This window comes from Anoplopoma fimbria, chromosome 10 (assembly GCF_027596085.1).
Source record: "Anoplopoma fimbria isolate UVic2021 breed Golden Eagle Sablefish chromosome 10, Afim_UVic_2022, whole genome shotgun sequence".
Lineage (NCBI taxonomy): Eukaryota > Metazoa > Chordata > Actinopteri > Perciformes > Anoplopomatidae > Anoplopoma > Anoplopoma fimbria.
In genome coordinates this window covers 14257484-14284058 of record NC_072458.1, presented here as the reverse complement: position 1 = coordinate 14284058, position 26575 = coordinate 14257484, and the positions used below count along the sequence as shown (strand labels likewise).

The 26575-nt window shown below is 39.2% G+C and overlaps 1 protein-coding gene across 4 annotated transcripts in view; it reads left to right on the top strand.

Annotated features, from left to right (window-relative positions):
- Positions 1-549: 549 nt before the first annotated feature.
- The window catches only part of phf14 (PHD finger protein 14), a 99502-nt gene continuing 73476 nt past the window's right edge, over positions 550-26575 (top strand). For all 4 annotated transcript variants that reach the window (XM_054605402.1, XM_054605403.1, XM_054605401.1 and 1 more), the window contains exons 1-10: positions 550-638; positions 3761-3871; positions 4665-5428; positions 7856-7988; positions 18852-19011; positions 19780-19891; positions 21234-21371; positions 23260-23406; positions 23536-23806; positions 25537-25643. In XM_054605402.1, coding sequence (XP_054461377.1) covers position 638; positions 3761-3871; positions 4665-5428; positions 7856-7988; positions 18852-19011; positions 19780-19891; positions 21234-21371; positions 23260-23406; positions 23536-23806; positions 25537-25643 — 1944 coding nt within the window. In that variant the 5' untranslated portion in view covers positions 550-637. The remainder of the gene's footprint in view (positions 639-3760; positions 3872-4664; positions 5429-7855; positions 7989-18851; positions 19012-19779; positions 19892-21233; positions 21372-23259; positions 23407-23535; positions 23807-25536; positions 25644-26575) is intronic.

The following is a 26575-nucleotide window of genomic DNA, read 5'->3' as shown; positions in this document are numbered from 1 at the left end:
ATTAACACTAGCATTGATGAGTTTCATCAAAGTACAGTCCTATTAGTTACTGACTGTGTTTTTGTGTGCAGTACCTTTTTAGTTGAGTTTTTTCCCCCTTTAATTTATTACTGTTTGTATTTTACTGTCCACCATACTGTTACCAAAATGTTTTGGTCCTTTTTGTCATGATTGTAATAGTTTTTTTAATGCTTTATAATTCGCCTTAATTTGAGACGATGCTGAGACAGCTGGAATAAGGTGAGTTGTTATTGGCCTCAGTAGCAGCTGGCAACACTGTTCTGGGTTCAGCTTTATCTCACACAATAAAGGAGGGCTGTCTTTGTAAATGCTCACGCTGTATGTGGTTCCAAAAATAGAAATAATTATATGTATGTATACCAATGCAGCATTACATTTATAAAATAATATAAACTCAATTATTAAAATGAAAGTATTCTTAATTATTAACTCTTCATGTATCCTTTTTTATTCATTTCTCTGTAATGTAACCATCCTCCTCATCTGTCCCATATGTGTCCCCATGGCAACATCCTCCAGTCGTCTATACGTCACAGCTGCTGTGTTTTTCATTGTCCACATACCATGCTGCTAAAAGGAGACCTGCCTTGTTCCTTGTAGTAAACTCGAACTACAAAGTGAGTGCTGCTTTCCACGTTGTCATTTCCCTCTACGATTCAGCACGGTTGTGTTAAGTTGGATTTGTCAGCGCTCCGATTTAACAACGTTATTTGCTGTCTCGAACTTCTTAATTATAAGCTAGCCTGCTAAGCTAGCCCAGCTGTGCTTTTGTGACTAGCACTTGGTCTCGCTAATAATGCTAATGCGATTGTGCAGTTCGGCACTTTGCTCGGGTCTTTTATTGTTAGGCTAACCGGAGTCTTAAAAGCCTTTCTCATACTTTTATCTACGTGAATCTGATGGGAGTGGTTCGCATAACAATGCCGTATCTTTGATGCGAATGACCACAGCTAATGCTAGCTACCTTTAGCTACTTGCTGCGGGCTGGCGACACAACTCGCAATAAATCCCGTCAGTGAGGTTGTTTGACGGAACTACTGCGCACACAGAAACCCGTTAGGCGAAAGAGAAAAGGGGTTATTCACTATCGACAGCGAGAGTTTGCTACGGCGTTGTGCAGCCTTTTTGGTAGCGGCGCAGCGGTGCTCTTTGTTTGCTAACACCATGCTATTAGCAATCGCGGTGTGCACGTGAGGTTCACGAATCTCATATTTGCCCGAATTTCAGCATCACAGTTGTCTATTATTAAAGCTGGTGGGCTAAATCCGATTGAACTTGTTGCAGCGTTTCCGTTTTCGCAGCTTAATTTAGCCACCGTGGTCCGTTTAAAGGTTTGTAAAATGTAAACAACCATCAGTCGTGGGGCTTTTTCCTACAAGAAGAAACAAAACCAGAACCCCTTAAATCTGAACCAAGGGCTGACATAAAGAAACAATTCAGCCAACCAAGCTATAAAGACAACCACATAGGTGGCGTTTTATTCAGCAACCCCAACATGAGACTAAGTAAAGTGCTGCTCAAGATGCTATTTAGTTCACAATGAGGTTTTTGGCAGCAGACTGACTTTACTGCAATGGCAAAGCTAAAGACTACAAGAAAATTAGAGTGATGCAGAGATCAAAATGTGGCTGATACCCCTCTTGTTTAAGTGTTGTGTATGGATTCTTGGTGGTTTGTCACTATTCACTATTGGTGTGCTTCAGCTGTTCCATGGATTTTGGCACTTAGAAACAATACAGTATTTCCAGTGGGTATGAATGATTATATAGTTCTGATGGGCACCTTGCATGGTAGCCCCTTTCATCAGTGTATGAATGTGTGTGAATGGATGAATGGGTGAATGATGACATGTAGTGTTAAAGTGCTTTGAGTGGTCGTAAGACTAAGAAAACACTATACAAGTACAGTCCATTCATCATCCATTTTACCACTCATGTTCCACTGGCACAAACTGATTCTAACTGATATGCCACTACTGATTAGGGCGCAGCCGCTGTAGACCACTCATAAGTGGCCTGTCACTCGTGTTCACTGACATACGCTGATGATGTGTCTCTCTTGTTTTAGTGGTGTGCCGCATTGACAAGTGCTATGCTTCCGCTCGTGTTCTCTCCTACGCGTTTCTGATGCTGGTAGGGATTGTTGACGTTGTGCAGACGATGTCCGGGGAGTTAAAGAAAGACTCCGCAGTCTTGAGTCGCTGCGGTAATGAGATAATGCCTGGGCTCTTACACACTTTTAAAAGTGGTTGCCAGGCTGGCAACCAGGCATCAGCCTGTGGTTGCTGAAACTGAAAATACATTTTATTTTTAGTCAACTTTTATTTAGAGTTAAAAGGATACTATACAGTCATATGTCTGCTTAAGTACTTCACCCACAAAATGACCCCTTCTATGTCAGTTATTCAGCCCGTGTAAACTTTAATTGTTGAATAAAACCATGTCTATCTTGCATGCCTCCGTGGTGAATTAGGAATCAGAAAACTGAGAAAAGTCTTGATGACTTAAAGTAAATAGAGGCAGTGTTTAACAGCAGAAAAACTTGTTGACACAACTTGTTCAGCATAATCCAAGTCTCATTTATCCAGTCGCTTGCTCACTTCTTTTCCAAACAAATGCCTCTAAGCTAAAACCTAAAAAGGTTTCGCTATAACTGGACTATTTAATTTAACACTTCTGCACAAACACTTAAGCACTATGTGGTTAAAGTATTTATTTGATAATGGAAGTGGGACATGTCTACATGTCATTTTTATGTTCATACTTCGGGGTATGATTTTCCCTTCAGGAATACACCGTCAAACATCTTCATTTTCTTCACCGTTGTCTCTAAGACCGATGCCTGTGCCCATGCGAGTTAACAAACCAACAGCTTTGTCTGCAATGCAACTAATAAAGCAAATGTATTTATTTTAGGCTGCGCGTGTTGCTGTTTGCTGTCTCTGTTTTTCATGTTAAAAAACAAAAGTCCAAGATTGGAGAATAGAATTTACCGGTCCGTCATGGCTCTGTGTCACATAGTGAAGTGTGGATTCAAATTAAGGCAACACAGCCTGATTACATATGTTACATCTTTCTAGAGTAGTGGAAGTGCCATCAGTGGGTGAAATCCAAGGGCGTTGCGTCAAGCATAAAAAGGAGTCTGTTATTTCTCAATAAATCTTTAAGGGCAAATCATTGTCTCTACTTTTCTAGCTTGGTGCTTGAATAAATTGCAAAAACCTGGAGTAAAGCTGGGTTACTCTCCAAAATATCCCAGGCCACCATGGAAGATTTGTGTCCGCTAAATTCAACTTCTTGTTCAACTTATATGATGAATCTGTATACGTTTCCACAAAAGCATAGTGCTGATAAAGTTTAAAAAATGAATCCAAGAAAAAAATGACATGAAGTTTTGAAATGATTTACATCTAAATGAATCATCACAAACCACGGCGACTATCCTTAGCCCTAACCTGAAACTTAGTCTATATTTGGACCTATCAGATTTTGATCAGGCTATGCATACATATATTTACAGAGGACAGAACTGATATTCCTTTGATTAATCTCCCTTTGACAGTGTTTTTATGTTATTTATGTCCATCTGATGTGTTGGTGCTGTATCTCTTTATAATGTGTGGGAGTAATCATCTTTAGGCAACACTTTAATAGCAGGTTTTATGTAGTAGAGATTTCTCCAATTACCTGCTCACTCAAACTTTGTATCCTTATGTTTCTTTCTCATCCTTTTTTTTTAGTGGACCGCAGTTTGAAGCGCCGGCAGGTGAAGCCCCTCGCCGCCTCCCTCTTAGATGCCTTGGATTACGACAGCTCAGATGACAGTGACTTTGAAGTGGGAGATGCTTCAGGTACGCACAGTCTTTTTGTAATGTCTAGCAGCCTTATGTAATATATCATAGTTTAACAAGAAAAAAAAAAAGATTTACAAAGGTAGGATTAGTTGAAAGCCTGCTGAAGCTTCCATGATTGTGGACAACCCCCAGTTTCAAAAAAAGTTTTGGGCTATATTTTAGCTATATAAAAGAACACAATTTAAAGACAGGACCAAAGAAATAAACATATTTTGTAACAGATATAAGATTTTTTTTAAATGAATGAGCCCCTGGGATATATCTTGGGAATCCTCATCCTAGGATTTGGAACCACTGCTGCAGGGCTGCAACTAGCAAATATTTTTATATTAAGTCTTATTATTTCTACAAGTATTCTCTTGGCTTGTAAAATGTCTGTAAATAATGAGAAAATGCACATTACATTTTCCCAAAGTCTGAATTGACATCTACAAATGTGTTATGATGTCTGACCATCGGTCCAACACCTAAAGATATCCATATAAAAGAGTATGGCAGCCAGTTCTCACTAATGAGGAGCTAGAATGAGAGAATGTTTCAGATTTCTTCTTGAAAATGCCTAAAATGATTAACTGGTCATCAAAATTAGCTAACAATTTTCAGTCTGTCAACAAGTCAAATAATTGACTTAATTGACTGGATTGTAAAGTCAATTGTGTTACCTTGGTGCAATTATGGCCGTGGTTACACTTGCTCATTAAAAAACCAAACATTTTGCCGCTTCAATATAAAAGCCTCCCTTTATTGTTCACTCTTTTGATTCTGTTGTCATTGTTTTGTGTTCTGACAGGATCGGACGGCACCGGCAACAACACAGACGAGGAAGGGTCTAAGGCAAGCGCTGCGGGTTCAGGAAGCGACTCGGACAACGGCGCTGGTTCTGCAGACGACGGCATAGACGAAGAGGAGGCCAAAGACCTGGCTGCTGAGGACAACCTGACAGAAGATGAGGAGAAGACCAAACAGCAGGCATCCTCGGACAGCTCCACCAAAGACACCCCCGCCGTTACCCCTCCCAAAGGCCGACGCAAGAGCAAGAAGACATCGGAGCCTGAGACCGCTGCAGGGGCCGGCACTGAATCTACCTTGACGTCCGGGTCCGGCAGCGTGAACATGGAGGAGTCCCAGGCAGAGCCCAAAAAATGGAATTTCCGCAGGAACCGCCCCTTGCTGGACTTCACTACCATGGAGGAACTGAACGAGATGGACGACTACGACAGCGAGGACGACAACGACTGGAGACCCGCGGCAGGGAAGAAGAAAGGCAAAGCAGCCTCTCAGAAAGGTGGGGCGGAGGGGGAGGACGGGGGCAGCGCTAGTGAGGATGACGACGACGATAACGACGACGACGACGACGATGAAGACGATGAGGACGATGAAGACGATGAGAAGGACGACGGTGATGACAACAACAACAACAACAATAACAACAACAACAACAGTACCAGTGACAGTGACAAAGAATTGAAGAAGCCCAAGAAGAAGACTAAGAGCACCAATGCTTTTGATGAAGAGCTGACTAACGACAGCATGTCCCAGGGAAAGGGCAATGAGGTGACACATTATTATTATTATTTGAATTATATCTTATACTATTGCACTGTGTTTATTGTTATGCACCACTCACCTAGCCAAATTCCTTGTATGTGTAACAGATTCTTAATAATGTCACAAAAAAGTTGCATATAGTAATCAAATAATTAAAAAAAAAATGGATTTGCATAAAGAATTTGAATTGAGGTCACAAGTATATCGTTGGCTATTCTATCAAGATATCAGCCAGAGAACAGGCTGAGGCACGATACAACGCAGCTCACATATATTTCAAGCTAGTCTCCCCTTATTAATGCTGCAGCAATAAGTCAATTAGACCTAAAAGTAATTTTCTATTACTATATAGATAATCGATTACTTGGAACAACGTGGATTCTACAGTGTAAGAAAATGGGTTTGTCAGTGAAATTCACAGAATATCAGTCCACCAACATTTTCCACAATTGAGTTTTGGGTTGTACCAAATAGTTGGAATCTTCAAAGCTTCACTCAACCTCGACATTCAAATTCTAAATCAATATTTCAATGCTGTGCATGAGGATAGGATTGTAATCACATAGGACTTCATCAGTACTACTTCTCTTATTTATACTCCCCATCGGTTCGATCTTTATCGCTAGTTTTTATCTGTTCTTTTTCATTACTAAATATTTGCTTTTTAATATATTGTTTATCAAAACAATCAATTCAGAACAGGATTAGAATTCATATTTTAGATATAACTACATTTTGTTTCTACAACAGCAAAACCACTATATGAACTCGATAATATCTCACTGGAAACAAATCCAACATGTCAATAAAATAAATTGGATTCCTGAGTGAAGATTCTAAAGAATAAAGAACAAAGACATCAGTCAGTATCAGTCCGTCCTCCTTTCTTCTGTCCTTCTCACTCTGCTGATACAGCTGGTCGAGGGAGGAGGGTCTACTGCTCAGCTAGAAGATACGTTTAAGATTTTAAGATCTGTGGCAAACAAAACTCAACAGTTAGACAATTTACAGACTTATAGATTTGTTTGAGTTAGCCGCAACAAATTGCTATTAGCCGAGCTAGCGTGCTGTGCTCGTGTTAACATAGCTGCATTGGATAAAAGACTGCGGACAGAGCAGATTGAAATAGTGCTTTTCTACTAGTTAACATGTTTATGCTTGTTGAACAGGTGTATTTAATAAGTATTGGCTTTTTACTCTCAAAGGTTTTATTGCACTAACAGTAATGAGTATTAGTTGTTATTTTCACTTCACCTGTTCACTTCTGTTTCTCCATTGCCGTGTGTGTGTGTGTGTGTGTGTGTGTGTGTGTGTGTGTGTGTGTGTGTGTGTGTGTGTGTGTGTGTGTGTGTGTGTGTGTGTGTGTGTGTGTGTGTGTGTGTGTGTGTGTGTGTGTGTGTTAACGAAGCTCAGCCCTGACACAGAGAGCAGATAATAATAAATGACACCAAAAGGTTAAAATAAAAGAACCTGTTATGTCTAAGCTTCTCAATACTCCAGTCTTTGATAATTTAGCACTGTTGCTTGTTTAATACTGGGTTTCAGTAGCCATCCCTACTCGGTAATGAACAGTGTTATACTATGCGTATAATTATATTCCAGGTTGGTTTCTGACTCATTATTGGTAGAAATGTTTTGAAAATGTGGATGTAATTATCTCCAGGCTTACAAAATATTTAGCTTCAATCGATATTTTTTGGGGTTTAACCTTTGAAAAAAACATTTGCTGCACGTACTGACAAGTTATAAAGAAAGTTGATTTAATAAAAGCATAAACTAAGTCATTCAATCTGATGAATCACTTTAGTCAAATTGGGGATTTTGTTGGAAGATTTAAAAAAGATATATATGGTGAGGTCATAACATTTGAGAACAGCTTTATTAAAAAAAAACTCAATAGAAGCTCTGGATGCAAAAAAACGACTTTAAGTACATCCCTTAGAATTCAGTTGGGAAGTGTTATTGGTTTCTAAATTATCGTTGTTGCTTGTGGTATTGTTATGGTATGATAGTGTGCAATTTAAGTCATAACTGTTATTTATACATGGTTGTGGACAAATATTTGTTTACCAGACTTTGTGCGTAGAGTCAAAAGGCTGAGTGAGAGCCTTTACATTAGTTAGCTACTGAGCATCGAAGCAAATACAGTCCTCAGCCTAATGCTGGTTATGTAACCACTGCAGATGAGTTAGGTATTTGGCCTGCATATTGGCTACTTTCTTTGTATAGTACTCCATAATACCAAAACAACAATATGGGTCACTAAATCAGCACATAATCCAATGAGAGGTTTAGATGGTATCAGAGCACAGTGTCCATGAGCATTGTGTACAGGATTTACTAACAGTCAGTTACTGGATCTGTGCTCAGATCAGGGGAGGAGGGGACGTTGATAAGTGGCTTTATTGTTTCTCTGATTCTCTGATTCCCCAGGATGCCTTGCTGGACCGGTCCCAAACCTGGAGCACTCAGCACATCCTCATCTGCTGCGTCTGTCTGGGGGACAACAGCGAGGATGCAGATGAGATCATCCAGTGTGACAACTGTGGGGTGACTGTGCACGAAGGTAGGCCGCTGAGTTTGGTCCATTGTAGAAGTGCGTCCATATATGCAGAGCTTCAAAAGACTCAAGCCTAAAGTTAGTATGGCAACAGTCCAGGTATTTGTCCCAATCAATGACTCTGTGGGTCATCTCCTATGGATTGGTGCTGTCTCAGACATCCATAGTTAAGGCTGACCATGCGAAGTGTATCAATGCGACACCATTTATCAAGTGCTGAAACTAAATAATTTTATATACTGAATGAAATGTTATTTATATTAAATTATAAGTCACCTGAGAGATAATGATTTGATATAAGATAATAAAGACAAAAAAACATAACAATAATGTTAAATTGTGAAGATTTGCTGCTAATCTTTGTGCTTTTGGACTATAAGTAAAATAAAACAAGCAATTGGAAGACTTCACCTTGTGCTCTGAAGAGCTGTGATCATCATTTTGAAAAAAGAAAAAATTAGAACAAAAACAACCACCAAACATACACCTATATATGTGTATATATATGTATATATGTATATATATATATATATATATATATATGTATATATATATATATATATATATATATATGTATATATATATATATGTATATATATATGTGTATATATATGTATATGTGCAAATTTATTAAAAAAGAAAAACTGAAATATCACATGGTCATAAGTATTCAGACCCTTTGCTGTGACACTCATATTTAACTCACATGCTGTCCATTTCTTCTGATCCTCCTTGAGATGGTTCTACTCCTTCATTGGAGTCCAGCTGTGTTTAATTAAACTGATTGGACTTGATTAGGAAAGGCACACACCTGTCTATATAAGACCTTACAGCTCACAGTGCATGTCAGAACAAATGAGAATCATGAGGTCGAAGGAACTGCCCAAGGAGCTCAGAGACAGAATTGTGGCAAGGCACAGATCTGGCCAAGGTTACAAAATAATTTCTGCAGCACTCAAGGTTCCTAAGAGCACAGTGGCCTCCATAATCCTTAAATGGAAGAAGTATGGGATGACCAGAACTCTTCCTAGACCTGGCCGTCCAGCCAAACTGAGCAATCGTGGGAGAAGAGCCTTGGTGAGAGAGGTAAAGAAGAACCCAAAGATCACTGTGGCTGAGCTCCAGAGATGCAGTAGGGAGATGGGAGAAAGTTCCACAAAGTCAACTATCACTGCAGCCCTCCACCAGTCGGGGCTTTATGGCAGAGTGGCCCGACGGAAGCCTCTCCTCAGTGCAAGACATATGAAAGCCCGCATAGAGTTTGCCAAAAAACACATGGAGGACTCCCAAACTATGAGAAATAAGATTCTCTGGTCTGATGAGACCAAGATTGAACTTTTTGGCGTTAATTCTAAGCGGTATGTGTGGAGAAAACCAGGCACTGCTCATCACCTGCCCAATACAATCCCAACAGTGAAACATGGTGGTGGCAGCATCATGCTATGGGGGTGTTTTTCAGCTGCAGGGACAGGACGACTGGTTGCAATTGAAGGAAAGATGAATGCGGCCAAGTACAGAGATATCCTGGAAGAAAACCTCCTCCAGAGTGCTCAGGACCTCAGACTGGGCCGAAGGTTCACCTTCCAACAAGACAATGACCCGAAGCACACAGCTAAAATAACAAAGGAGTGGCTTCGGAACAAGTCTGTGACCATTCTTGACTGGCCCAGCCAGAGCCCTGACCTAAACCCAATTGAGCATCTCTGGAGAGACCTGAAAATGGCTGTCCACCAACGTTCACCATCCAACCTGACAGAACTGGAGAGGATCTGCAAGGAAGAATGGCAGAGGATCCCCAAATCCAGGTGTGAGAAACTTGTTGCATCATTCCCAAGAAGACTCATGGCTGTACTAGCTCAAAAGGGTGCTTCTACTCAATACTGAGCAAAGGGTCTGAATACTTATGACCATGTGATATTTCAGTTTTTCTTTTTTAATAAATTTGCAAAAATTTCTACATTTCTGTTTTTTTCTGTCAAGATGGGTTGCTGAGTGTACATTAATGCGAAAAAAAATGAACTTTTTCGATTTTAGCAAATGGCTGCAATGAAACAAAGGGTGAAAAATTTAAAGGGGTCTGAATACTTTCCATACCCACTGTATGTGTATATGTATGTATATATATATATATATATATATATATATATGTATATATGTATATATATGTATATATATATATGTATATATATATATGTATGTATGTATATATATATATGTATATATATATATATATATATATATATATATATATATATATATATATATATACGTATGTGTATATATATATGTATAATATATATGTGTTAAAAACAACATTTTCCTCAGTACAACTAAAAACTCTTGTCTTGTAATGACACTACAGAGCAACAACAGAGCAGCTGTTTTGGACTCCTATACCAGCTTTCTGTGTATGTCAGTCTCATGTTTTACTTGTGTTTTAGTGCCATTACGAACATCTAGCATTATCGTAATCAGTGATGTGAAAACTTCAGATTTCCACTCAATCCAATGAATCAAAAATGAATTGTAGTTCAGTGATCCTGACACATTGTAGAGCACTGCTTCTGTTGCACTGCTTTGCCACCCTTTCCCTTCACTTAAATGTGTTTTTAACTTAAGAGCTCAATTTTAAAAAATGCCTGTAAACTTCCCTCTTGTGTTTATGACTTGTAAACAGTGAAAACATTGTTTTGCCAGGATAATCCTCTTCTGTTAAACAGGTGGAAAAGGTTTTACCAGGATAACTTTTCTATATCATTTAACTCTTTTTCATCCAATAAAACATTGTCACATTACTTGGTAACACATAATATATGTACCTTCTGTTTAGAGTTCACGGAGAAATAAAACATGAATGCTTTTATTTCTATTTAAATGAGTTTCACTTCAGCCTCTTGACTGAAATAAGTTTAACAACAGCAAACACATGAGAACATAGAACATAAAAAACGTGATCCTGGCAGAACTATTTTTTTTCACCTGGTCTTTAGTTATAAACAAAGGGGGAAAACAATTTTTAGATCAGACTTGGAAATTAAACCACCAGAATTTGTTGTATCCCTTCTCCTCTCAGGGCTTCCATATGTCTACCTTTGTAGCCACAACTGAAAAAAGCACCTGATGGTTCATGATAACACTGGATCTGAAAGGGATGCTTATTGACTAAAGATCCAACTCATTAATGTTTAAGCAGTTGCCCTTTTTGACGATGAAGTATGTAAAACATGGGCAGAGTATTGGCTGCCATAGAAAACAAAAATCAAGGGTGACATATTGGCCACATGTTGTATCAGAATCATCCATATTATCCAAGGGAAACGTATGCACACATTGAGTCACCATTAATAGTTTTCCCCATTAACTATAAGTTAATATGATTTTATTAAGTATCTTAAGAGTAACTAATGTCTTACTGAAAAATGCTGATGGTGGTATGTTTTTCGAGAGGTATGTGAAAATATGGCTGTGTGTTTGGCCTAGGAGGTGCAATATTTGTTAAACATTTAAGATTAAATATTGTCGTGCTGCAGAGATGTCCTGGCCTACACATCATATTCTACTGACCAAAAAATATATTTGTTTGGTACAGAACCCTGCACAAACACAAACATAATAATTTAAAAATGTTTTTCAATCAATATGAGAATATGAGGAATAATCCCCTCCAATTTTGCAAATTATATCTTTCAAAATTCTCAGCCCTAGAAAATAGAGTCTGCGTTTTCAAAGAAAACCATCTTTCCTTATTGGTTAAAAATTTGGTCCGGAATACCTCAAGGGTAATTTTTGGACCCTATTTTATTTTGGCTATGTATGCCTCCACTGGCCAATAGTGCGTTATTAACTGCAATGGTATAGTCTGTAGAGTAAATAATTAATGGATCTATATAAAAATAATTGATAAAATGATCCTGCCCTACATTTAAGAATAGATATATTGACAGCTTTATCTTCTAGCTGGATAAGTGATAGTCCTGATGCTGGTGTGCTCATAAAACGTTGGCTCATTTTTAGAGATCACAAAGTACCTCGGTCAAGGCTAAGACAAGGCCAAACAAGGAAGGACTTTGAGGCAGAAATGAGAGATGAGCTGTCCGTATCCGGAACTCATACGAGTCGGTCTCGCTGCTCGACTTCACAGCTTCTCTTTGTTCTCGCACCGCGCTACTGTCCGGACACCCTCACTGCCTCTCAGACGAAAAGAGAGGCCGACATGAAAGGTAGGCGCACATGACCAGGGTGAGAGATCAAAAGCTCTGGAGCAGAAGTCCACAAAGCAAGCGTCTACACAGAGCACAGAGAGGAGTCCTGTTCTTACCAGCCTGCCTTTTGATTATCACACACTCGCCACTCATACAGGCAGACATCATTACCATACCAGAAGATCTCCCTTTTCTTTTATTTGCCTTTGATTGTAAATGCCAAAGAAGACCATTTTGTCACGTATTCACATGTTAAGTTTTCTTTTTATTCAGTCTGAACATCCAGAACCCTTATTTTGTCATTTAAGGGCACCACATTTCTCTTAGCTATGATAGGCTACTGTAGGAAAGGTAAATGGTAATAATACATCCACTTCAGGCTGTCATCCTTTTCTGATCCAGTGAAAGTGATGTTGACTTTTATACTCAAATGTGAGTTCAAAGTACTGTCAATATAGTTATTGCCACAAATATCATGTTCAACACATTTATGTTTGCAACTTATTTTTTTAATGTTTAATACTAATTATTTGGGTCTAATGTTATATATTTTTTGTCATTTTCACTAAATGGAAAAACCAATACAACAACGTGATATTATACTTTCTGACTTCCCTGGTTGGGTGAGTCTGTGTCACCCAACCACAAGCCCTTAACATCTGTAAAACCTTCTAAAAACACTGTATATAGTTTAATTTAGCACAGAGAAAGAACATATATCAGGCTTTGGATACACATGCAATACTTTTCTGCAAAAAAAAACATGTTACTATTTACATGAAAACTAATTTATAACGAATTGTTTTTTACGAACCAGTTGTGATATTTTACTTTGACTAGGGTTGGTGAGAATAAGACATTTTGACAAATCAATCAATCTAGCCAGCTGTCGACTAGTAAGCTAGCTAGCTAGCTTGCGTGCTCTTTGCGTAATACTTACTACACTGGTTTAAAACAAACAAAGTTGCCATAGTGTCAGCAGTATTTGCCAAATAGAAGTGGTGCATTCCATCTAAAAGCATGAATTCATTGCATTTTTCTGCGATTGGATGGCGAAGATTGGCGAAGGGGTTTCTGAGCAGTTCTGAAACTGCTCAGAAACCCCTTTATTGGCAATATACCTAGGAAAGCCATGCATCATCTAACTGCCCTAGGTATTTAGTTTATCGTTCATAGGTTAAAATAACACATTTATACTGCTAAAAATGCTTGTTTTTTGCCTGAAATTGCATTGGATTAGCATAAAGGTGAGACCTATTTGTACCCAGAAAACCTATTTGCATTCCAATATCTTGAGGTAAGAGGTCAAGGGACGCCTGTGAATATGTCCATGCCAGTGAATATTATCACTTGCCTTTGGAGACTTATTTAGCCTCCTTTCCTACAAGCTAGCATGACATGGTTGGTGCCAATGTATTCCTTCTCGTTTTATATGCTAACAGTACCTTCCCTATAGCTCTTTAAAGAGAGCCTGCTACAGCCTCTGCATGACAGTAAAGTCGGAATACAATGCAGGCGTCTGCCAGGTATGTAAGGGGTTGGTGTTGTTTCTCCAGAGCAGCTTCAATGCTCGTCATAGACTCCTAGAAGTCTCCTAGAGGGAGAAGGGGGGATAATACAAAAGATATTCCCTCATTTAATGTTTTCATGATGATGATGGTGGTGATGACGGACAGTGCTGTTGAATATGTTGCCCCAAAATGTCCCCTAGGTTGGGAGAGATCTGGTGATGATGAAGGCTGTAACATAGGATTCACATAATTCCAGTGACCATTGTGGACCATGTTATGGAAACATCTGTGTTCATTGTCTTTCTCCACTCATTTATTCACATTTTTCTTTTGATTGGTTCTCATTTGTATTATATGGTATAAAGTTAGCTATAGATAGATGATTAGTAGTAGACTGCTGCCAAGTTGAATTTGTGAGCCAACGTTGTGCTGTCAGAATAGCAGTTGGCGTTTTCATTCATGTGAGTTGCTCATCACACTTATTCACAACCCCTGGAAAAAAACAACCCATGGGAACACCCCTCCATTGCCTTTACTCTGTCTTTATACTCATTCTCACTGCTGGTTGCATCCACAACAAGGGGGCTTTTGTTGTAGGCAAGCAAACAGTTCTTTCTATTAATTCTCAAAACCTTTTAAAGTACTGTTCTTGGTTCAGTCAACTCTACCTTGCCCCCTTTTTTTTTCCTGCCAAGCTCGTCATTCCTGACAAGGATAATCTTTCCTTCAGGGATTATGAAGATATCCTGTAGTCATCACTTTTTGTCGGCTTAGCTCATATTAGCCAGCAACCCGTGGCTTAACGGTCTGAGCTTTGTATCTCAGTTCAAAAGGAACACCGAAGATTTGTGCCACAGTTCAGCCATAAGTCGGTTAAACCAGCATGGTGGTCGTTCACAACCCCCAGTTCCACGGTTCAAAGCCCAATCAGGGAAGATGAAGCGCCTAACTGTAGCCAGAGTTACTCCAGTTTATACCTCTTTCTTTAGGAAAATAAATGTTGAGTTGAGATATAGGCCTTAGCCTTCTGTCCTTGCCACCTGCTGTGAAGGAAAATGGAGGTAGAAAAATAGGCAGCAGTTATGTTCACTTCTTGGGTAGTTAGATTCTAAGTGCTTAACCCATTTTGAAGGTCAGGACAATTCCAGCTGTGACTTAATTGCACCAGTGGAATAATCAGAAGCTTGACTGGTGTATCCTGCCTTTACGTTTAAGAAACTTAAGATATACCCTGCCAAGCTCTGAAGAGCAGAGTTCAAAATTTGTGATTCACCATGACACACAGCAAAGGATTGCAATCAGAAAAGGACATGCACCCACCAAACAAAGTGTAGAGCTGAATAAACAACTCCGTCCGCCCCAGTGTTTGCTTTCGATGGGCGCCCGACTCCCCAGTGTAGCACACAGTGACGGGCATGCAGAACATTGAGCTTTTGATTTGTGAGTCTTTCCCATTGCTCAAAAAGCCCGAAGGCTGGTTGACTGAATTAGGAGTTAGAGTGTTATCTCCCCAGCGGAGGCAGAGTACTGATTGCTGCCCTCATTGGTAGTGAAGAGCACGTCTGCCTGGTGTAATAGCTGCCATAGAAACCACATCAGCCAAGTAATTGTTTAGGCAACCTCAGAAAATTAAGGGGACAACATTAAAATTCTTTCGCTTGGCTTCGTCGTGCTTCTCTGGGGCACTTTTTTTTATATAAAATGTTCAATTTGTGGTGCTGCAGTGTCCCAGTAGATTTGAAACCAGAGCAGACCAGGTCTATTTTGTATTTTTAATTTCTTACTTGTTGTCATCTACTTGGTTCCCAGAGTGTTACAATAGCAAACCACAGGACTACATTTACAATACAATACAGGCAATACTATTGACATTGTTGTCCAGTGTGCAATAATTTGCGTCCATTGAAGACAGGACACACAGTATGGCAATGCTAATATGTCTCTGGTTGTTGGTTGGTTTCCGTTTTGTCCCTAAATTTTGTAGCAGCTGGCTAAGAATAGCTCATAGAGCAGCAAACAACTTTTGGTTTTAAACACAACATTGGAAGTAAATTAAGAGTATTTTTACCTTCAAACTAACCTATGGCAGAGCAAGAGGCAGGTCCATGTTATCTCTTTCCATTTAGGTTAGATGATTGATGGATTTTGCCATTCTATTGACGAATGACATCACTCGAGACTGCAAAAGGGTTTCCTGAATGTTTGACTTGAGAGAGAGAGGAAACCTGCAGTTGAACAGTAGTAGTTCTTGACTGTGTCAAATAATGTTCTTGCTTCATGCAAGTTATAAAAACAAAATGAGTACAATAAAATGGGTGTCTACTATTTCAAAAATTCTTTGCACTTTGCACTATGTATATTATCTGAATTCCAGTTTATTACAACCTAGTTCTTATTTTAGTACATTTTGTCATCATTTCTGGTTATTACTTTGTACTCACCTTGTTAATAGTTGAGAGCTATGATATATAATGTGGCCATATTGTTAAAATGAAGTCTGACAAGGCAAGAGAGATAAACAGTCAGACGGTTGGAGAGGTTTTAAAGGTTGTTAGCCTTAAGGTCAGCTTATTTGGAAGATAAAATGAATGTGAGCAGTAAAATTATTACCTACATCTTTTTAAAAAAAACAATCATCACAGTTTACTCTCTCTCTGTTGTGCACATTTATTGAACAATAAGGTGTTAATATCAACAATTCAGGTGTCATTGACAGTTTTATCTAGAATAAAGTGTTTTGGATATTCTAGATAAACCCTTAGCTTGTCTACAACCCTTCTTCCCTTTCTAACATTTTAGCCATATCATTACATTAACAAATCTCAGCAATACCTGGTGAGCACAATGATGTCAAAAGCAATACAAAATGGCCAAATACCATATGACAATCAGTGGGTCGTGTGCTGTGCATGGTACTTCCAAAACAGCCTAGGCCTATATCATGATCAGCCCATCGATCCAAGGTCCTACACAACAATACTTTGCAAACATCCTCTTTTCACTTTAGTAAATGTTGCTTCTAACATTTTAAAACAACGTGAGGCCCTTTTTGTAGACTTTCTGCCAACTAAACATGTTGTTGATGTGTCCATTTTTCAATTCATCGTTTTAGTGATTTAAGGACTGTTTTCTTCTTACACTGGGGCAAAGAAGGGCTTTTGTTTTGCATATGGTTATTGCTTTACATTTATTTGAGTTTAAAGACTTATGACCAGCTGTCCTCCTTGCGGTGGCTGCTGACCAAAGGAGCTCTGTCAAGTCTAAGAAAATAACCCTTATGATGTCATATTGGTGTGATCAGTTCCATCTATTTTGGACAATAAGGCGCTGCAGGAATGAAGTATCTTCCAAACAAGAAGTTAGCATTGCACTGGTTACCTTAACAGAAAGCCAATGAGATTATTGCAGTAAATAATCTCTGTGGAAAACCAACATTTTTCGATACTTACACCTTTTGTTCAGCAAGATAATCTTCACAAGTGAACACCAATTTGATGTTTTTTGAAATGTAAATAAAATCAGCAGACGTAAGACGCTAACGTTAGACAAACTACACCAAGGTTTGAATGACTTCATGTCACCATCACTAAGCTAAAGGCCCACTAGCGTGAAGACAGTAGGTAGTCTCATTTAGCCACTTGTTAGCGACCCCCTTTTTAAGACACGTAAAAGCTACAAAATTCACATTTGGGGTATTTACTAATGTATTTTATGTCATAGGACAACACTTTAAAATCTCTTCAGCAGTATTTTTTTGGGCATCTAAACAAAAAACGTCTAAAAAAACTCATTGACTTTGAGACAAGGCAAAAATGTTGACTGATTTCCGGGTTTTAGGACTCTTTGGACTACACATGTATAACAGAAAGCCTGCTTTACATGAGATTGAGATGTTTGAAAGAAGCACATTTTTACCAGGTAGGTAGGGTCTAACGAGAAATGCCATCACGTTGCATAATGGGAAATGTAGTTGTTTTTGGAGCTTGACCCATTCTATGGGCTAAAGGTCAGGATACCTCAACCTCTGCTGCATTATATTTGACCATTCATTTTTTTCTTTTTTTAAATCTAATCTCCTTTGTGTCCCACAACTTTACATAATTAGAATACTAACTCGTTGAAGTAATCATTGGTCCTTTGATTATTGCAAATTGCATTTAAATAGTAGCCTAAATGGAATGATAAACAATTTTGGAAGTGAATACTTTATGGATAACACAAAATAAGGTATTTATTTACACCGCCAAAGTTATAAGGTTATAAAGTTTTCAATGGTTCTTAGTTGTGGCCCAATGAGAGTAGTGAACAGTCAACTCATAGGCCTGTATTTCCTCTGCTTCTTTGTGAAAGTTAAGGCAGTATAATGTAATGAAAGCTGCAGCACGTCTGGTGTTCAATCGCCCCAAGTTCTCTCACACAACTTCCCTTCTCCGTTCTCTATACTGGCTCCCTGTAAGAGCTCGCATCCAGTTTAAGACTCTGGTGCTAGCCTACAGGGCAGTGAAAGGAACAGCTCCTTCCTATCTCCAGGCCATGGTCAAGCCCTACACCCCTGCCCGACCACTTCGCTCTGCTGCCTCGGGGCGACTGGTTGCCCCGTCGCTCAGAGGTCCCTGCGGCCGATCCACCCGGTCACAGCTTTTTTCTGTCCTGGCCCCTCAGTGGTGGAATGAACTCCCCACTGACGTCAGGACAGCAGAGTCGCTGCCCATCTTTCGGCGCAGGCTGAAAACTCACCTCTTCAAGAAGTACTACCCTGAGCCTTCCTCGTAGCACTTATTGCATTCGTATTAGTTGTTGCACTTATTGTATTCGTATCAGTTCGCTGCACTTATTGTATTTGTATTCGTTTACTGCACTTATCCTATTCGTATTAGTTTGTAGCACTTATTGTATTCGTATTAGTCTGTTGCAATTATTGTTTTCGTAGTAATTTGCTTCTGCACTATACTTTTGCTCTGGTTTATGCTTTAAGATGCTTGTTTAAGAAAGGAGATGCACTTATGACTTCTGGTGACTAGTAGTTCTCTTGAATACCTATGTTGAATACACTTCCTGTAAGTCGCTTTGGATAAAAGCGTCTGCTAAATGACTGTAATGTAATGTAATGTAATAATGGATAACGACATACCGGCAATCCTTTTCTCTGTTTCCAGGATGTTACGGTGTGGACGGCGAAAGCGACTCGATCATGAGCTCTGCCTCAGAGAATTCGACAGAGCCTTGGTTCTGTGACGCCTGCAAGAACGGGGTGACCCCCAGCTGTGAGCTGTGCCCCAACCAGGACGGCATCTTCAAAGAGACGGACGCCGGGAGGTGGGATACAATAACACAATGACCCGGTGGTCAGCTGCCATTTACGAGAGGCAGTGAGCGGAACATGTTCAAAGACAAATGATGCCCAATGACCTCAGTTGGTTGAAATGCTGAAGGCAATATATGTACAATGTAAATTGTACATACACTATATTCAGCAGTGGAGAGAAAAGGAAGTTGGATTAAGGAGGCGAGAGAGAGAACTGGCAGAGGAAGGAGAGAGGAGGATGGAGGGAGGAGAAGAGATAGAGAAAGGAAAGGAGTGAGAGAAAAGAGTGTGTTATGTGAAGCGTGGAGACTTCAGCCACGTTATCGCTGATAGTGCTCCTCAGCCAGGCTGCACCCGAATTTACTACTTCACTAGAGCATGAAAAACACAGCAAATTAAACTGTGAAGCCGTTGCTTGCTAGAGATGGATATCTTTATATTGGACTTCGGATTCTCTTCCCTAAAGTCCGCATTTGAAATTGTGTCACACCAAACCACAGCTAGAGTCTGGGGCTTCATAAATCTATGAATCCATTTCTTTTTGAAGTGTCTGAGCAACTCAGTAATCCACTATACTAAATGCAAAAATAACCACAGCCATAGATTTGAATAAATTTGATGGCGTTGCTTGAAATCAGTGACCGGATTTCAATTCATTTTAAATGTCACCTTTTTAAAACTAGGGCAGGGCAAGGTTCTCATACTAATGTGTGTTTTTCTGTTACTCTGTAACAAACCAGTTTATCAACCAATTTGATTTTCTTCCTCTTCCTTTTTAGATGGGTGCATGTGGTCTGTGCACTTTACGTTCCCGGCGTAGCATTTGGAGACATCGATAAATTACGACCAGTGACGCTCACAGAGATGAATTATTCAAAATACGGGGCCAAGGCAAGTACTCTTTTTTTTTTTTTTTTTTTTTCAGATCTATGCAGGTGGGATTATAAATTCACGTTCATGTCACATGTTTCGCATCCTGCAGGGGCCACTTTTTAGATATTGTTTTGATTACTCTCTCATGATTGTATATTCAAATATACTGATTATGTTTCATCATTCCTGCTTAGTTATTGTCCACTCAAACTAGAAAATGTAAATTTTCTGAAGGATATTAAAGATGCTCACTTCCACGCAAATCTCAGAGAATGTTTTAAAATATGAATTCTTGCATGCAGGGCATTGCGTGACAGTTGAAGTTCTGGATGAAGTACTCGAGGAGTTAAAGCACTGAGAGGGTTTTGAAGTGTCAGTTGAATTGTAGGATTAAAATAAGTTATGTGGACAGTTGAAATATAACCAATGAAAGCAATTAGACAGCAGGGATCTGAAGTCTCAGGTATGGAAGCTCATTTCTGCTAATGTGATGAAAAGAAAAAAATGTTAGTCATTATAGAGATATGAAGATATATAGACATGTAGATATAAATATAGATGTATATTCATTGTTTTGAGATATTTGGTTATTCTTTTGAGCGTTTCTTGTTGTTTTCAGATACTAAGGCATTATTTTGAGAACGTTTCTTGTTATTTTCAGATACTAAGGCATTATTTTGAGAACGTTTCTTGTTTTCAGATACTAAGGCATTATTTTGAGAATGTTTCTTGTTAATTTCAGATACTAAGGCATTAGTCATGACAGAAATTGGCTTTCATACTCAGGTGAAGTGGAAGTGCTGAAAAGAGTTTAAATCACTTAATGCAGTTAAACTCTTGTTTGAAGATTGCGATGAAGTTGAACCGTCAGGTGCAAAGTAAAAGCAATGAAAACTGTCAATTTGCCCTTCAAATGTCGGTTGAGGTTGAAGCGCTGGAGATAGTTTTGTCTGCATTTGAAGTTTCACAAATAGTTGAAGTGTTTTTTTTGACAGTAGTTGATATGTCAGTAAATCTTATACTCACTTCTCACAGAAGACATTTGGACTTGTTATTGTAGGAAAATGTGTTACTAATAACTAATAATGGCTCTGTTCATTTCAAGTGTGAGTGACAGTGAGCCAGCATCCACAATATCTGGACCCTGAAATCAAATCAGCTTAAATGGAATTTAGCCATTATTCATTTCATTATTTACACCTGTATCCAGTTAAAACGTCTTCTGTGGAAAAGTCCTGTAGATAAAAGTGGTAACAGTAAAGCAACCTATGTTGTGATGGGCTAAAAAGAAACCAGTGGTCACTCTCTCCTCGTTGCAGCTACAGCTTGAAGTCTCCCTGTTGTATTCTGTTGCATTTAGGAGTGCAGTTTCTGTGAGGACGCCCGCTTTGCCCGGACCGGTGTGTGCATCAGCTGTGACGCAGGCATGTGTCGCTCCTATTTCCATGTCACCTGTGCACAGAGGGAGGGGCTCCTTTCGGAGGCCGCAGCAGAGGAGGTGAGTACTTTACTTTTCTAAGTAGAAGAAGAAGAAAAATTCAAATTTTAGGTAACATGCTGATGGGCAACTGTTTAACTAACAAACCTGATTGAATCAATATTCAAAGGGTTAAGGTTTTATGACGCAGCCACAAATCACCAAACACAAGTAAAGACCAGCCCTGTGAGTCTTGTCCTACAGCTTATCTGTGTTCTCATCACACGGGACAGCCAATGTGAAGCTTCAATTACCATATTTACAATGTACATATGACTTTCAGTTTACATATGACTTATAGGTTAACAAATCTAGGTAGATTTTCTTTTTCTTTGTATGTATAACCATACATTTACAATCAAATACCAGAGCGTTGTAAAGCCTAAAAGTCAAAATGTATATAAAAAAAATGGGTGTTATAAAAAAATCAGCTTCAATCCAAGGTTGTTGGCGTTTCGCCTTGAAAAAACCTTTTTCAAAACCACATTAGATGCTTTTAAGGTAAAGAGATGACATTCTGTACAGCCCTAAAGTTGATAATCAGTGGTGGTATTGATTCATGGGTATTAGCTACAAACAGGGAAAAGCTAACCGAGACATTTTGAGTACCAACAAAATAATATGCCACTGCTCATTTTGTCTGTAAGATCAGCACTGTCCTGTCCATCAAAACAGCCAGCAGCAGCATTAGCTTCTAGCCTGTTAGCTAGGCAGCATGATGCAAGCAGGCTTCAGTGTATCTTCTCTGACGCCCTGCAGTGACTCTAAATGCAGAACAAAGCATTGCAAATAAATAGGACGTCTATTTTTAGAGAATGGATAAAACTTGATCTCGAGGTAAAGTTTGAGCTAACTGCTAACAAGCTAACCAGCTGTGAATATGCTTGCACAAGTCAGTTACCATATCTCACCAAGTTAGTTGACTAGCTTACTCAGTCAGCTCAGAAATGCTGCTGTTTTGAATGTTGCTGTACCTAACCATCAGATAGATTAAACCACTTTTAATGTTGTGCTCTATATTATTTCTCCTAACTTTCACCTTTTTCCTGCTATTTGTTTTAGATGACAAGTCATTGGCGTGCGTCTCAAATTGTAGGACACAAAGATTCAGTTCATGTTTATGTCAATGCCACAACCTGAGTGGTGATTAACTCATAACCATCATATAAAATGACCATGTCACATAATCCAAACTGTAAAATTAATAATTAATCAATGGATATTTAATTGATAATTATCACTCTCTAAATATAGAGAATATATATAGAGCGTATATATTTTCAGGTTGTCTGTCCGTACCATTCTTGTGAACATGATATCTAAGAATTTCAAATCATCTGGCACAAACATCTACTTAGACTCAAGGACGAACTGATTAGAATTTTGGAGGTCAGAGCTCTCTGTGACCTCACAAAACACATAACTCAATGATTCATATGCTAATTATGACAATTTCAAACAAATGTCTAATAGGATAAATTGATGAAGTGATGGTATTTTGGACAGATATAAACTGCAACTTAATTGGTTGGCGGGGGCATATAACTGTGAGCCCGTAAGTGCACTGGCTCACCGACTGTAAGCACCAGACATCGCCTTCTTCTGCACAATAAGCATCCAGAAAAGTGCCGACCAAGTGCAAACCACTTAATCCATTCAATCTCACAAAAAGGCTTCTATCAAGATGCTGATGTCATCCATGGCAACTAGTTAGGTTTAAATGGTCCCAAAAGGCCAGCAGCTAGAAAAACTACTTCTGCTTTTGAATGTTTCCTCCTGTGACAGAGTGAGGAATGAAGGGGACTGGGTTTTATAAATGTCAGTGTAGTAAAAGCTGTTAACAATAATGTTCCCATTCTTAACCTATTATTACAACTGTTAATGCATGCGCGTGTCTCTGCTTTATCAGGATATTGCCGACCCGTTTTTTGCGTACTGCAAACAACACGCAGACCGCTTTGACAGGAAGTGGAAAAGGAAGAATTATCTGGCCTTACAGTCGTACTGCAAAGTCTCCCTGCAGGAGAGAGAGAAGCAGCTCACTCCGGAAGCCCAGGTAATGTTCATCATTCATACCTTTTATACCTTTAAACATGTGCTTGTGTGTTATGATTAGGTTTAGGGCAGGAATATAATGAGTTTAGCGGTATACACTTGTATGTGAACATGTGTGTATACCACGCAGGCCCGAATCACTACCCGCCTGCAGCAGTACAGGGCAAAAGCAGAGCTGTCCAGGAACACCCGGCCTCAGGCGTGGGTGCCCCGGGAGAAGCTGCCGCGACCTCTGACCTCCAGTGCCTCAGCCATCAGGAAGCTGATGAGGAAAGCGGAGCTGATGGGCATCAGCACCGACATTTTCCCCGTGGACACGTCCGATGCCAACGCCAGCCTGGACGGACGCAGGAAGCACAAGCAGCCCGCCCTCACGGCAGACTTTGTCAACTATTACCTGGGTGAGTAAACTTCTATTCCGCTCCAGTCATGGCCATAGTGTTGTTTTTTCTCTTCTCAGATTGCAGAAATGTAACACTTTGAATGGGATATATAGAAACATACTAGTGTTACGAAGTGGAGAGTATTTCCAAATACAAGTTATCTGTTTTAGAATCAGTTGAGAACCTTTCAACCCCGTTTCCTGCCATTCTTTCTTCACCAATTGTTCTTGTTTGTAGGAGGGCTGCATATTCTATGGTTTCAGCATCGGATGTTCGCATGCGCAATAGTCAAATCGCCTGTTATCAAAAAGCAGCAGTGACACTAGAAGCACTGTTTTCCTTTTCTTTTCCTCCTCCGTTCTCCTTCAGAGCTGCCAGAGGAAGAGCTTAAGACGTGATGCTTATCTGTAAGCTCCCTGATAGCCCCTCTTATGGCTCTCCCTTGCTCCGTGCACTTGAATTTATGGATATGCATTTAGAGCATCAACAACATTTTAAAGTAGGAAACTTCTAATCTTTTTTATATTCTCTTATTTTTAGATCCAAAGTGCAGGAATGAAGCCCGGTGTCACGATTGTAATTTAAACAAAGCTGAAGGGTTTTGCATTTATCTCCATGCTGTATATACTAGTGGTGCAACGGATAATAAAACTCACGGTTTGGATCGTATCACGGATCAGAGTCATGGATCAGAGTCCCATTCGGATCAGCACAAAAGTAAAAAGGGAGAAAATATTCGTTTAGAGATCCCTAATCAGGTTTTGTTGTTTGATTATAGCAGCTGGTCTACACATTTTTTTGTCCCAAAAATAATTTCCACTGCTACAAAGTCTGTGTGAACCATCATAAATTCTAAATGTTATCCTTTAACTTTGTTAAGGTCATCAATAGTGTTTTTTTCTTCATAAAAAAAAACAGCATTCAAATGATAAGATTATATTTATGTGGATTAAAACAAATCTTGTTATTAGTAGTTTTAATGATGTATTATAATCTGCTTCGAGCTAGTGTAAACCGCTCATAATTCATCTCTAATATCTATTTATGTTGTTCTGAAAACATCTCAATCAAACAACTGGATTTATTCGAGTTTCTCACCAACACTGCATTTTACCAGATTACACGTGAACACATCATGATAACGTTATCATTTGCCTTTGCCCAATACTAAGTTTTACTCAAAAGAGCCTGTAAGCATCGAAATGTAACTGAATGGAACTTTTCATTCGTTGGCTGTTAGTGGTGCTGCTAACGTATCTAGCTCTCTTTCTGTCAAATTAAACATGGACTGGTTGTTTACAGTGTAACACTAGCTGAGATCGGCGACTACAAAAGCAAATATGCCGTTGTCCTGTTTCCATATTTTACAAAATTTTGGCGGATAAGGATTGTCAGTAAAACTGTATTTCACACTGTGATGATTAACGTTAAATCTCTGGTACCACTGGTATATACAGGATGGTTAAAGGGATAGTTAGGGTGTAAAGAAGTGGGGCTGTATGAGGTACTTATCCATAGTCAGTGTTAAAATATCCCTTTTGGTTATTGTCTGAATACTGTAAAAGCGTTTTTTTCCTCCCCAAATAAATTATTGTGATGCCAGATGTGTTGACGAGCCCGTAACCTTGAGAGCATTCTCCGTTAGCCTGCAGCAGAGGCTCTATCTGCCATCAGTACACTCTCTTGTGCGTTTTCCTGTATATATAGATTGTGATCGTGCTATTGATTTTCGTCCCATTGATATGCAGAGCGGAACATGCGAATGATCCAGATCCAGGACAACATCTCTGAACAGAAGAACTTAAAAGACAAGCTGGAGAGCGAGCAAGAAAAACTGCACGTGGAGTACAACAAGGTGAGCAACACAACCCGAACCACGACAAGATGGGTCATTTCTACTGCATGAAAATCAAGAGAGTGCTCTAACTCATTTAATATTGTATTATAATACAAATATTTTTTAGGCAGTTTTTCCAACATACGTTATTTAACAAACAAGACTATTTGAGCACAGAAATATCACCTCAGAGATAAATACCTGGTATAGCTGAATAGGCTCCAGCCACCAGTGTCATTCAAAAACCAAGCTAAAGAAAATGTGTCTCTTGAAGTATATTGCTTGATTATCTTTCAGGTTTATTATCTTAGGTTATTTATTTTGTAATGTTATTTATGAAAATATTTAAAGTAAGTACACTCTTCTGTCCGATTAAAAGACATCTATAATGCAAAAATCATAGTGAAAAAAGAATTCTAACAGGATTCAGCAATTCTTGTTTTGATGTTAAGGTTTAGCAGGTATGATATTTGCCAAGATCACCGTCTTAGTGTGTAAGCGTGCTAACATTTGCTAATGTGCACTAAACTATATTTGGTAATAAATTAAAGTATTGGACAAATTTAAATGTTGATCCGATGATGGTGTTGGAGGATTATTCAGAGGATCACTAAAGTTGTTACAGTTCTTCCTGAGGGGAACACGTACCTCTCTACCAAATTGACTCTTTGATAAGCCCCGCCCCCACGCTGCTATTTCTTCAAGCTGGCTGAGCTACTGTGGAGCCCACACTGTCACTAACTGCACACCTGCCTGCATAAATATTATCTGCATTAAGCGGTGCACAGCACCAACTGTCACTGCTAGTTTCAGACCGACACAGTTGCCATCGTCTAGCTCAGCGCCCAAATGTACTTGCGACATCTACGCGACCATGTTGGTCTTAAAAGGAGGTGGGTTCAGGTTCATTATTTGCAAACAAAAACCTCAAGCCTATCTCAAGTCGATGG